This window comes from Nannospalax galili, unplaced genomic scaffold, assembly GCF_000622305.1.
Source record: "Nannospalax galili isolate Female #2095 unplaced genomic scaffold, S.galili_v1.0 scaffold290, whole genome shotgun sequence".
Lineage (NCBI taxonomy): Eukaryota > Metazoa > Chordata > Mammalia > Rodentia > Spalacidae > Nannospalax > Nannospalax galili.
In genome coordinates this window covers 6,985,847-6,999,936 of record NW_008331486.1, presented here as the reverse complement: position 1 = coordinate 6,999,936, position 14,090 = coordinate 6,985,847, and the positions used below count along the sequence as shown (strand labels likewise).

General features: G+C 50.5%; 1 protein-coding gene across 1 annotated transcript in view; it reads left to right on the top strand.

The window, feature by feature from the left end:
- Window positions 1-4,943: 4,943 nt before the first annotated feature.
- Window positions 4,944-14,090, top strand: part of Hmcn2 (hemicentin 2) — a 173,908-nt gene continuing 164,761 nt past the window's right edge. The window contains exon 1 of the mRNA XM_017796457.1: window positions 4,944-5,202. Coding sequence (XP_017651946.1) covers window positions 4,944-5,202 — 259 coding nt within the window. The remainder of the gene's footprint in view (window positions 5,203-14,090) is intronic.

Sequence of the window (14,090 nt, the reverse complement as noted above, 5' to 3'; positions counted from 1 at the left end):
CACCTTTTTTTTGAGACAGGGTCTCCCTGTAGTCCCAGCAGACCTGAACTCACTATGTAGACCAGGGTGGCCTTGAACTCATAGCAATCCACCTGCCTCTGCCTCCTGAGTGCTGGGACTAAAGGCGTGTGCCACCATGCCTGGCCCATCTTGTTTTTTGAGACAGACTCTCACTGGGATCTGGGACTTACCAAGTAGACCAGGCTGTCTGGCCAGTGACTCCCAGGAATCCTTCTGTTTCTGTCCTCCCCTGCAGGAGAGAGAGAGATAGAGAGAGAGAGAGAGAGAGAGAGAGAGAGAGAGAGAGAGAGAGAGAAACAAGAGAGAACACAGAAAGCACACGATGGGCAGATACTGAATTTTAACTCATTGTGGATGTTGGTACCAATCACCGAGGACACTGATGAAGGTGACAGGATGACCATAGATGACCAGTGAGACTTGAGATGCAGCAGTGACCCTCAGGAGATGAGCTTCTTCTCCCAGAATGTGCATATAAAGAACTCAGCAACACAGGAGCTCTGTCCCGGAGACCCGGGCCTGTGGGCCAGGCAGAGTGGTGGGAACAAGCCCTGGAGTGCTGCCTCTGGCCCAGCTTTTGCTTGTTTGTTCATGAAAACATGGGGATGGGCAACAGTTGCTGTGTTGAGCTGCTCAACTATTTCTTGGGATGACCTCAAACCGTTCTGGCGATACATGTGACTTGGAGGCCGGTTCCACTGTGGGACTGGGCTCGGCAGTAAATCATCCATCCCTGGCTGCTGGGCCTCGCGGCTGTGCGGCTGGGACTCTGGCGGCCCCTCTTTGTCCTCAGGAGCTCCGACCACTCAAGTCATCAGTCCCTCAGCCTTCTCAAGAGCCCTGCTCCTGGGGTCTCCAGGGAGACTTCGTTTCTTCCTGGAGGAGAGAGCAAGCTGTGGACTCTGCGCCCATCCTAGGAAAGGCATCCCCTGCCCCAGCCACAGGGTCATTTCCTCTGTCCCCTTTTGTTCACAGGCATTCTAATAAAACACAGGTGGACTGGGTCTCCCACAGTCCTGCAATGATGCAAAATGTTAGAGGCTTGAGTTGAAGGCCTACTTGCAGAGTTGCTGGAGAGAGCAGTACCCGAGGGAGGCCAGGAACTCTGGGTTGGTTCTAGAAGCCCCCTGGGCTCCTGTTGGAATCCTTCCTGCATCTCCAGGGATGTGGGGAGTAGTGGGTGGATCTGTGGATTTCCCAGGAAGGCAAAGGCACATGCAAAGTCCTGCCTGCCCCCCATTACTCCCCCCCTTAGAGCCTCAGTTTCCCAGCCTGGATGGGAGTGGCCTGGCCTGGGGTCTAGTGCTCAGTAAGGATTTGGCACACAGTGTCTGCCACCACTGACGCTGTGATTCTTCAGGGGATAGATCAGGCAACCTCTGGAGGACAGCTGGGTGTGGCAAGATGAGCCGGGGTATCTGAAACAGCCCAGACTTGGGGGCATTTAGGGAACAGGTTGCAGAGAGGGCAAGGAAAAGCCTTTGACCAGCTGCGCTTCCAGAGCCCTGGGTTTTGATCCAGCCACTTGGCTGCCCTTGGGTCCTGATGCAGACACCAGACAGGGCTGATTCCCAAGCCAGGGAATACAGTGTGTACTTCCCTTAGGCAGACAGGCCAAGGGGCGCTCCACAACAAACATGTGACCTGTTAGGAAACAACTCTACTGGGATTGCACCTTCTGGAAATAGAGGAAATATGTGAGATAATTTGAATAAAAAATATGTGGGCTCTCAGGGGCCTAGGGGAGCGGAGGCTGTGTTGTCCAGGCATGCTGTTCGGCTCTCTCCTGTAGACATGGTTACACTCCTAGGGTGTCCTGAGCACCCGAGGCACCTGTGCTGGAGTGATCAGCTTCCGGATCACCCTGTGTGGGCAATAGGATCAGGCCAGTTAGAGTAATGGCAGGTGGATAGCAGGTGCCTGCCCAAGGCTCCCTTCTATGGCAACCGGAGGATGCCAGGCTGAGATGAGCTCTGACCTTCTTCTGGGAGTCTCTGAGAGACCCTGGCAGGGCCTTCTATGGCAACCGGAGGATGCCAGGCTGAGATGAGCTCTGACCTTCTTCCCCCCATCCTGTGTCTCTGAGAGACCCTGGCAGGAGTTCCCTGATGGTGGAGCTACAAGAACCATCCAAGGTTATCTTGTTAGCCTCTCCTCTTAAATCATCCTACAAATGGGGAACCTGAGAACCCAAGGGAGAGGAGCATGCTACTGAACGTCACCAGGCTGTTTGAGAACTCAAAGTCAAAGCTGGGTGTGTGAGGGTGGGGGGATACATGCCTGTAATCCAAGCCCTTGGGAGGCTGAGACTGGAGACTCCTTGAGTCCAAAGCCAGCCTGGGTTATATCGAAACTTTATTTCAGCTCCCCCTCCAAAAGCCACCAAAAAGTCAAATCCCTGGTTCTGTCCATCCCTTGTTAAAGAGAATCACCTCGCTGTCTTTGAGGCCATCTCTGCCATTACCTTCTTGGCGGGGATTTAGGGTCTCTGGCATCTACAAGGTCTACCCTCTGAACTCTGGCCACTGTGCATTGTCTGAATGTATTAATGACTCAGTCCAGGTAGCTTTCTGCTTTATACTCAGTAGCTCCCCAGTACCTTTGAGAAAACCCCAGGAGGACTGGCAGGGTGTTTAAGGTCCCTTAGAATCTATCCTTTGTCCCCTCTTCCTCCATCAGCCCCCTCCAGTTCCCCTGGATCACTCACTGGAGGCCTCTCGGCTCCTCCTGCCTTTGCACATGCTGTTCCTGCTCTTCGATGCCCTTCCTGTCTTGTACTTGCCAGCTTCTCAGGCTCTGTGGCCTCCTCTGACCTCTTAGGCTCGGCCCCTCCTTCCCCTGGGCTCCCAGAGCGCTGGATAATTCCTCTATTAGCACTTATGTCATTGAGTTAGAATTATTTGTTTATGTGTCTTTCCTCCCCAGGGTAGGGTAGAGAGCACATCTCCTGCATCTTTCTATCCCCCCATCCCAGCAGTGCCTCACAGAGTACCTGAGGCAGAGCTTAGACTCAGCATGTTTGTAGAGCGAATAACCAAAGACCTCTGTCCTGGGCCTGAAGTGTCACCATTTGGTTCCTGGCTCCTGGTCCCTGTTCTCGCCTCACAGCTGGGGCCTCTCTTTTCACTCCAACAGCTGGCCCAGCCCTGCCCAGACTCTGAGGGGCAATCACAGTCTTCACCCAGGGAAATTTAAAGAGCTAGCTTTCACAAGTGCAGGCGACCCAACGTCCTGTTGAATTTGACTGTGAACTCCACTCTCAGGCTGGGCCTGAGGACCTGGCTTCTGCCAAACTCTACAAGATAGCTCTAGAACAAACTGTTGCCCGAGATCTCTCTGACCCTCATCTAGACTTGCGTCTCTGAGATGTTCCTACCCACTCCCATCTATGACCATTGGGCCCAATAACCCAGCTCCTCTGGTACCCACCACCCCTTGAAGATGGCATACAGACTTTGTTGGGCTCCATTGTCACCCAGGTGTGATCCTGATGATACAGCATTGTCAGAGCTAGGGCAAGACAGAGGCTGTGGGTGTAGGACAGGGTGACATTAGAGATGGGGGAGGTGTGGTTGTCAGGAAGGGAGTGGGATGATGTGGGGCCACTTTCCTCCTACACAGTGCCCTCCTATAGACTCAGAACTCTTAACTGACTTGGGGGGGATCTGTGTGACATTGTGGGACACGGTGCACAGGGAGGAACTGAGGCCTGAGGGTCTCACAGGACTTGGGATCAAACATGTGCACCAAGGCTACCCTTTTTCAATTAAGCCACATTAATGAGTCTCCATCCTGTGCCAGAATAGGACCTGAAAGGAGGGGGTGGGGGGACGGGACCCAAGGCACAGCCTGGACCCCAAGGGGCTTGGTTTGTAGGGGAAAAGTATCATCCAGGAGTACATAGCCTGAGAGGGTAAGGAAGGGCTGCTGTGGAATGGAAGGAACACTGATGGTGGAGTGAGGGAATACCCTACCCAGACTGATGTCAGAGAGGGAGCACCCATACCAAGTTTGTTGTCAGAGAGAGGCAGCACCCCACCCATCCTGATGGCAGGAGGTAGCACCTCAACTCAACCTGAGGATAGAGTACCCCGACTCAGCCTGATGGCAGAGGGAGCACCCCTATCTAGCCAGATGGAAGAAGGACCATTGTCAAGGAGAGGATGACTGAACCCACATGTGACCCAGCCCCTCACATGTGACCCAGGAGTCTTGGGAGACAGATGACCAGCAGAGTGTGCACCCTGTCTCCTGGAGACCCCAGATGATCTAAGACAATGTCTTGTAACACTTGGGGGTGGCAGCAGAGCCCAAGGACTTTGGGTTCCTTCTGCATTTGGCTACTAACCTGTCTGCACCATCTGAGTGCTCGGTGTCCTTGGGTAAACGACTTCACCTCTCTGAGCCTCTCTTTGCCCAGATATCAAATGGGTTTGGTGTTAGGGAGTTACAAGGAAATCCTGTTGGAGATGCTGAGCAGGTGGAAGATGCCAGGCCTAGGCTTGCTGATGTTGACAAGAATAATTACAATAACCAGGAAGCTCAGTGTCCCTAGGGCAGGGTGGCAGGGGTGAGGCCAGTTGTAAATTCGAGGACTGCTCTGGCCAGTCGCGTGGCCTCTTTCCACCCCCTCAGCTGGGGGGCCTGCAGGTGTTGGTGGCTTCATGCTTCACTTGCATTCCCATCCCTCTGGCTCTTGGCAGTGGCCCCACCTCCCTCCCGCCGTCTGCCCTGCGTCCTCCTCTAACCTCCGGGCTGGACCAGCCAGCAGCGGGGCTGGGAAAGTTTGAGTCACAGAGGGGGGAGCGCGGGAGGCGGAGTGGGCGCTAGGACCCGCCTCAGGCTCTCCGAGGGGGACCCCGCCGCGCCCCTGTCCGGTGCGCACCCGCCTGGAGCGAGGCACCGCTGTCACCGTGCTCAGCATGACGCCCGGGGCGCCTCTCCCGCGGCTGCTGGCGGCGATCTGTGCGGCAGTGGCGGTGGCCGCGGCGGATGCTCCGGGGACTGCGCTGCCTCCCGCAGCGGGAGACGCCACCTTGGCCTTCGTCTTCGATGTCACCGGCTCCATGTGGGACGATCTGATGCAAGTGATCGACGGCGCCTCACGCATTCTGGAGCGCAGCCTGAGCAGCCGCAGCCAGGCCATCGCCAACTACGTGCTGGTGCCCTTCCACGACCCAGGTAGTGCTCAGCGCACAGCCACAAGGCCCCCGCGCGCCTCCTTCCCACCGGCCTGGTCCCCGCGCGCCTTGGGGCGCACAGCTCGCCGTGGCCGAGCCGGGCCGCCTTCTGGCACATTCGCGCTGTTGTGACCCAGGGCACTGGGGACAGGCTTGGCAGCGCCCCTTCCTTCCGTGGGGAACCCTCTCTTCTCTCTCTTCTGTGTCCTCCAGGTTGGCACTGTTCTGGTTATAAGACTCTAGCAGGGACCCTCACCCGCCTGAGTCTTGCTCTTTCCATCTATGAAGTGGGAAAACTTGGTGAGATGTTGGCGGCTGGTGTCAGGAACCTGTGCGGTCTGCTTTCTGGCTTTTCTTTACCTCCTTCCCTCCTTCCTTTCCTTTCCTTCTTGAGGCAGGGTCTCATGGATCACAGGCTGGACTAGAATCTGCTATGCAGTGGAGGATACCCTGAATTTCTGATCCTCCTGCTGCCACCTCTCAGGGATCACAGGCCTTCACCAACACATCCCTTTATGTGGTGCTGGGGATTGAACCCAGGGCTTTGTGCATGCTACGCAAGGACACTACCAACTAGGCTGCTTATGGTAAAGCTTTTGGGTAAAAGTTTTTGAAAAGTTCTTTTGGTTTTTCTTAGAATTTTCTCCAAGCTTGAGCTCTGGAGGCGAAGATAGCCCCAAAGGTAGTCCTGGGGGTTGAGGGCAGGGAATGACACCCCCTGTGGGATCTATACCAGGAGAAACTCACCCTGCTGCCCTTTGTAGACCAGGCTCCCCTCTCTTCAATTGCTGGTTCTCCTTGCACACCTGACCTAGCTCCTGCCATTAGGAGCACCTGCCTTTCAGAAAGCCCAGGTTTGAAAGAGCTCCCTGGGAGCCCCCACTGTGCAAAGTCCCTTGGACACAGTGGAGGGGTATCCTGCATGTTCCCAACCCTGACTACGTTTCCCAACATTCTTTTAAAATGAAGAATGTCAAACTTAGAATGAAATAGGAGGAAAGAAGCAATTTGAACTCCTCTGTGTCCAACACCCTGATCTTGTGAGTTACATTTGCTGTTGGCTCTTTTGCCTGCCACTCTGTCTCTGTCCACATGTCTATCCAGGATAGCTTTAAAAGCCCTCACCCCAAAAATAGTCTCCCTGAAACAAAGTGTTTGGGGAGCTGAGGAAGCACACCAAGCTGATGGCTGTGTGAATTAGCAAGCCCACTGGAAGTCTGCACACTTGTCCATCACTTTCAGGAGCTGGACCCCACCCCCACAGCCTTCAGCCTGTGATGTCTGAAGCTTTACTCCTCTGCTCTGTCGGGATCCCCAGGTCAAAGTCCAGGAACCAGTATTCTAGGAAAAGACTCCTGGGAACCCCAAAAGGACAGTCTCCACCTTGGGGGTCAGGGGCAGCAAAATTGGTTGTTGTGAGGAGATGGGGGTTCAGCTGGGACACAGGTCAGTCTCTATTTCCCCAATTCTCTCTTCCACTTTCTGGTTTGGTCTTGGGCTTCTGAAGACTTCATTATACTGGAGGAGCTCAGAGGTGATCCTTTTCCTTCCTTCCTTCCTCCCTCCCTCCCTCCCTCCTTCCTTCCTTCCTTCTTTCCATGTTTTTCTTTGTACTTCATTTTATTTATTTCTATGTTTTTATACTTATTTGTGTGTGCCCATGCACATGTATCATAGTGTACATGTGGAGGTCAGAGGACAACTTGCAGGAATCAGTTCCCTCTTTCCACCCTGTGGGTCTTGGGGATGAAACTCACATTGTCAGCCTTGACAGCAAGCGTTTTTACCCATTGAGCCATCTTGCTGACACCCTGTATTTCATTTTAAGATCTTATTTATTATTTTTATTTTATGTGTATGAGTGTAATGCCTTCATGTATGTAAGTGCACCCATGTTGTGCAATGCCTTCCAAGATCAGAAGAGGGCATTGGATCCCTTGGAACTGGAGTTATGGATGGTTGTTAGCTGTCATGTGGGTTCTGGGAATCGAACTCAGGTCCTCTGGAGCCATGTCTCCAGTTCCTGTACTTCATTTAAAATACACTACTTCTGAAAGGATGCTTATCTTTCTTTTTTCCCCCATCTGGTGGTAAAACGTGAGTGCATCACAGGGTGTGGTGCGCACGCCTTTAATCCCAGCACTCGGGAGGCAGAGGCAGGAGGATCTCTGTGAGTTCAAGGCCAGCCTGGTCTACATAGTGAGTTCCAGGCCAGCTGGGGCTACTGGGAGACCCTGTCTCAAAAAGACCAAAAAAAAAAAAAAAAAAAAAAAACCAACCAAACAAAAAACTCCTCCCAAAACAAACAAAACAAAAAAACAAAAAAAAAACCATGAGTGCATCTTCTCATCAAAATAAGGTTTACTACGGATGTAAATGAATTTTTCCATTTGAAAAAGTTTTCCTTTGATTGCCAGTACCTGGAAATGTTCAATGTAACTTAAATGAAAAACAATCGGCAATTATCTTTAAAAGCAGAAACAAATTCCTACGGCTTTGTTTCTTCCCTTACAGCACAGACTTTGAAAGAACCAGACATGCTTTACAGATGCTTAGTCAGCTGCTTTTTGAAAAGGCGTTTGGAATTCTTTCTAATCACTTTATTAGTATGAACTCACAAATAAGAACATCATGTAGCTAGATTAACACGGCCACTCAAACGCTTGCCCAGCCCCAGTTCCGCACATCCCGGAGAATGTCTGCACAGCTGGAATGGCCGTCCTAGAGCTGTGGGATTTCACGTAGGGCCTTGCCCTTTTACTATCAATAACATTTTGTTTATTGTTTTTGTTTTTTTGAGACAGGGTCTCTCTGCAGCCCCCGCTGGCCTGGAACTCACTATGTAGACCAGGAGGCTGTCCTCATCTCACAGAGGTCCACCTGCCTCTGCTCCCAAGAGCTGGGGATGAAGGTGTGTGCCACCGGGCCTGGCTCAATTACATTTTTATGCACTTATCCACCACAAAAAAAAACACCAAGTTAAAAACCTGAAAAACAAAGCTTTGAATTGTCTTTCACAACTCGTGTCCTTTTTTTTTTTTTTTTAAATCTTATTATTTTTATTTAATTCATATGAGTGTATTGCCTGCATGTATGTGAGTGCACCTGTGTCGTGCAATGCCACAGAGGTCAGAGAGGGCTTTGGATTCCCCTGGAACTGGAGTTAAGGATGGTTCGTAGCCGCTGTGTGGGTGCTGGGAATCGGACCCAGGTCGTCTGCAAGAGCAGTCAGTGCTCTTAACCACTGAGCCATCTCTCCAGTCCTATGTGTCCTTTTTTTTAACATCCTAAAAACTTTGCTACCACCACCCCATTTGTGTTGCAGAGATGGAAGCTGTGAACACTGGGCTACGTAGAGGAGAACATGGCTAGAGAGAAAGCCAACCCCAATTTGACTGCACAGTAACCTTTCAGGCAGCCTCGTTTTTCCCTCGCATTCTAACATGCCTTAGAAGCCATAAACGTTTGTTCTAATGATTCTATGTTTGATTTTACAACATGGAAAGAATTTGGGGAAGGACATGACCTCAGAAGGAGAGGAGGGCTTTCCCTGCTTGGGTCTGCTGAGCCCGCCCGCACCCTCATCTTGGCATCCGGGTAGCTACCTTTGAAAAATTAGAAATTATAGTTATTTGTTTGTTTGTCTATTTATTTATGTGCATGCACGTGTGTGGGTGTGCATGTGCCACAGTGCGCGTGTAGAAGTCAGAGAACAACTTTCAAGAGCTGGTTGTCTCCTTCCACCGTGGGGTCGACCTCCTGTTGTCAGGGTTAGCAGCAAACGCCTTTACCTGCTGAGCCCTATCACTGGTCCCTCATTCCTTTTTTTGTGAAAAAAAATAAAACAAACCCAAACCCAATCTCTTCCCAGGCTCACCAATCATCCTCCCTAAAGCTACCCCCAGAATGCATGTGGAAGGGAATTGGAGCATCAGCTGAACCCCTGATGGGGACAGAGCTCTAGGAGGCTTGCAGTGGGAGGGAGTCAGGGTGCACACTGAGGAGTCAGCATCCTGGTGGGGGCAGGCGGGGGCAGGTGTGGAAGGGGTGCAGAAAGTGACACACGCAGCCTTGTCTAATCCCAACCTCAGGAGGCTGAGGCAGGAGGATCAAAAAAGTTCAAGGTTACCCTCAAGATACCTGTCTCAAAATTAGAGGGGGTGGGTACCGGCTCAGGTATTAGCTTCTGGCCATCAGCTGGTCTCCAGGGAGCAGACACTGAGCAGTTATTGAAAGATTATGGGAAAACAGCATGGCCGAAGAGAACATCAGATGCTCCTGCTGGGGACCCACTTGGATGGAACAGAAGATTTCCTGGGCTGAACGGCTGGCTGGGTGTGGCTGGAGGACAGCGTGACATGCAAGGACAGGTGTGTGTGTGTGTATGTGTGTGTGTGTGTGTGTGTGTGGGAGAGAGAGAGAGAGAGAGAGAGAGGGAGAGAGAGAGAGAGAGAGAGAGAGAGAGAGAGAGAGAGAGAGAGAGAGTTGGGGCAGCTCTCACGGAGTGGGGGGACGTGGGGCGGGCTGGGGCTGGGTCCAGTCACACCGCTGCCTGGGAGCTCTTGCATTTCCTTGTATGGTTGGAAGTGCCGCATCCTCAGCTCTGGGCTCTGGCTGGGTCTTTTCAGTCCAGGGAATGGAATGCCCTTTGGTGGAAGATGAGCTTGAGACGCTGGGATTTCTGACCACGCCCCAGGTCTGTGTCCTGGGAGGGTTTTCTTAAAGGAAGTCCTGGGACGGGGTGCACAGGCCCTCCCCGATACTTCTAGGGTTGCACAGTTTTGATGAACGAGGAAGGCCTAAGCTTTGGAATAGTTTTTATGTTTTTAACCGCAAAAAGCAGGGCTCGTGAGATGACTCAGCAGGTAAAGGTGATTGTGACAGAGTGACAACCGGAGTTCGATCCCTAGAGCCCACGTGGTGGAGAGAACTGACTCCTGCAAGTTTTCCTCTAGCCTCTCCTTTTGTGCCATGGTATGTTTGCACCTCAACCATAAGTAAATGAATAAATGTAACATTTAAAAACTAGCTGAGTGTGGTAGCAAGACACTGGGAATCCCAGCAGAGGCAGGAGAAGCGCTGCCCTTGGCCGCCCGCCAGGCCTACATAGCAAGAAGGTACCTCAAAGGAACAAAGAATCACGGATAGCGTGGACTACTTCCGTGTAGAAAAGTGAAGAATTTGCGGTTTCGTTTGCCTGGAAATTTAGGTGGTTGTCCGTTACAAATGTTATAAAGAGCGCTCCAGCTTTGACTGACTTTTCTGCGTGGTTAAGTTCCTCTAGTGGAATTCTTAGGTCATTTTAAACACTCCGAGTGGGTAGTGACTCCTTGAGTTGTCTGTGGAATGTTCCAGGCATTTGAGGGGCTACTCTTAGCACAGCGGCCCCCAACACTGGGAATTAGGGAAGCATGTTTTTCATGCTAGTTTGGAAGATGCAAAAGGACAACTTCTTGTATTTGTTGTAGCTTGTGAGGCTCAGTATTGTTCAAGATTTTCATTAGTCCCCACCCCTGTCCCCCCCACCCCGCCCCCGGGGAGATTCTAGGACATTGCCCACGCTAGGCAGGTGCTCTACCATTGAGCTGTGCGTCCTGCCCAGTGGTTTCCTGGTCACTCACCTTTTCAAATTGTGATTTCCTGATGTTCTAAGGTCTTAAATATTTATATAAAGAACTCTGCTGATTTTTTTTTCCTACTTTCTGATGTCTCTACTTTGGATGCTGATTTTTTAAAAAATTCTTTTTCATCCAATTAGTTAGATCGATGTAAATTTCTCAGTTTTTTTTCTTGGTATTCAACCATTCTCATGGAAACCCCATCTCTCCAACTCCTATGCTGATATCTTAAAAAATTTTATTCATTCTTGAAGTACATGCTCTTTAAAAGAGAGAGAGAGAGAGAGAGAGAGAGAGAGAGAGAGAGAATGTATGTGTATTTGCTCCATGGGCACGCACATGAAAGCGTGCAGAGACCAGAGGTCAATGTCGGTGTCTCCTTTTAGAGCTCTCTGCTTTCTTTTTTGAGATAGGGTCTGTCCACACCTGGAACTCATCAGTTTGGCTAGACTGGCTGGCCGGTGAGCTCTGGGGATCCGCCTCAGGTCCACATTCCTATCCGTGTGCTGGGGCGCAGGGACTTTACTGACAGAGCCATCTCCTCAACCCAAATTATCCTTTCTTTTTCATCACTTGGATTCTGCTTTTTTTTTTTTTCCCCCACAAATTACTTAACAAATTAGGAATTTATCTGGGCTTTCCACGCTGGTCTGTTGCATGACAATTTTGGTGCCAGGAGCACATTATATTCATTATTAATCTTAATAATGTATTCTAAGAGAATTTACTTATTTTTGTTTTATATATATGAATGTTTATCTGCATGTATGTATGTGCACCACATGCATGCAGTATCTGAAAAGGCTGGAAGAGGATGTCGGATCTCCTGGAACTGAAATCTTAGATAGTTGTGAGCTACCATGTGGGTGCTGGGAATTGAACCTGGGTCCTCTGCAAAAGCAGTGCTCTTAACCACTGAGCCGTCTCTCCAGCTTTTTTTTTTTTGTTGTTGTTGTTATTTTAGTTTGGTTTTGGAGACAGGGTCTCATGTAGCCCAAACTGACTGCAAACTTTTTATGGAGCTGAGGCTGACTTTGAACTCGACCGCTAACAGTTGTCCATCCTGCCTCCTCCTCCAAAATGCTAGGATTCCAGGCATTTGCCTTTGTGCCTGGCTGATTATTCTTATTTTGTTTAGAATCTTACTATGTAGCCCAGGCTGACCTTGAACTCATGAGCCTCTGCCTCCCTTTCCAAGTGCTAGGGTTACAGGCACGTGCTCTCATGTCCAGTTTTATTTTTTCTTAAAAAATTTTTAAATGAAGTTTTAATTTCACAATGGTTTTTAAAAAATTTGAAGAATTATTGTGAAAATAGAGCAGAAAGGTCCTGAATGTATTATACATGTGTGTGCGGTGTCTGTGCATGTGTGTGTTTGGTGTATGTGCATGTGCATATGCGTGTGCATGTGGAGGTCAGAGGTCAGCATTAGTGGCTGATTCTCTACCTTATTTAAAAAAATATTTTATTGTTTTTATTTTATGTATATGACTGTATTGCCTGCATGTAAATAAGTGCACCCATGTCATAATGCCCCCGGAGGTCAGAAGAGGGTGACAGATCCCCTGAAACTGGAGTTATGAACAGTTGTTAGCTGCCATGTGGGTGCTAGAAATGGCACCCAGGTCCATTGTAAGAGCAGCCAGTGCTTTTTTTTTTTTTGTTTTTGTCTTTTTGAGACAGGGTCTACCTGTAGCCTCAGCTGACCTGGAACTTGCTATGTAGACCAGGCTGGCCTTGAACTTAGAGATCTGCCTGCCTCTGCCTCCCAAGGGCTTGGATCAAAGGTGTGCGCCACCAAGCCTGGCAAGTAGCCAGTGCTCTTAATGGCTGAAGCGTCTCTCCAATCTGTCTACCTTAGTTTTTGAGGCATAGTCTCTCCCTGAACCTAGAACTTGCTGTTTTGGCTAGACTGACTGGCTGGTGAGCCCCCAAGATCCACCTGTCCCCACTCCATTCCCAGTAGTAGAGTTACAGGCACATGCTGCCATGTCTGGGTGCTGGGGATCTGAACTCAGGCCCTCATGTTCATGCAGCAGTCACTTTACCCACAGAGCCATCTCTCCAGCTGTGGGACTTTTCTATTAACAAAGAAATGCTTTCCTTCCCTCCCTCCCTCCCTCCCCCCTCCGAAATAGAGGCTTGCTCTTAGTTCAGGCTGGAACTCAAGCTCACATTCCTCTGCCTCAGTCTTCTGAGTGCCAGGATTATGGGTGTGTACCATCATGCCTAACTCCTTTTAGTGTGTAGACCAGGCTGGCCTTGAACTCACAGAGATCCACCTGCCTCGACCTCCCAGTGCTGGGATTAAATAAAGGTCTGTGCCACCACGTCCGGCCCACAGAGGTTCATTGTTTCTGGTCCCAGGCTGTGTGTCACAGTCCTTGTGGCCTCTCCTTGGGGTTTTCTGGCTTGGATGAGTCAATGAGCTACTCTCCTGTAGAGCAGTGGCCAGGGGTTTTGCCCTTGGCCGTCAGCGGTTTGGGGAGTTTCTCAAGTTAGGCATTTGTTTTTACTGAGGAAGACCAACGCGATGCAATGCCAGGGCCACCACATCTATCAAGGGCAGGAACTCCCAACTGCACTGCCTGCACACCCTGTCTGAGTCAATGAGCTACTCTCCTGTAGAGCAGTGGCCAGGGGTTTTGCCCTTGGCTGTCAGCGGTTTGGGGAGTTTCTCAAGTTAGGCATTTGTTTTTACCGAGGAAGACCAACGCAATGCAATGCCAGGGCCACCACATCTATCAAGGGCAGGAACTACCAACTGCACTGCCTGCACACCCTGTCTAAACGCAATGCAATGCCAGGGCCACCACATCTATCAAGGGCAGGAACTACCAACTGCACTGCCTGCACACCCTGTCTATGCTTGGTGGCCGCCCAGGTGGTGCTTGCCCTGGCCCTCCAGGTGAACTGACATCCAATACTGTTCTCTTTGGAAAGTGCGGCCCATCCTCTTTGAGGGAGCTGGAGTGGCTCACTGCTTTTGCTAAAGTAGCTGCAGAAGTTACTGGAAGTTTTCTGTGTGGGGGAGTGGTCTTTTCTTCCTCATTTATTTACTTATTTATCATCCAATCATTTATCTAGCTTGGCATGCAAGTGCGGCTTGTTTGTTTTACAGCTTGAGTTGTATCCAAGACTACTTTGTTTATTTTTTGGCTGAGACTCTTCGGACTTTGGTGGCTGGAAGCTCGTTTGCCTGGCGCCTGTGTTCCTATGACATACGCCCAGCGCAGCACATGGGGAGGTTTTAAAAATTATTATTATTATT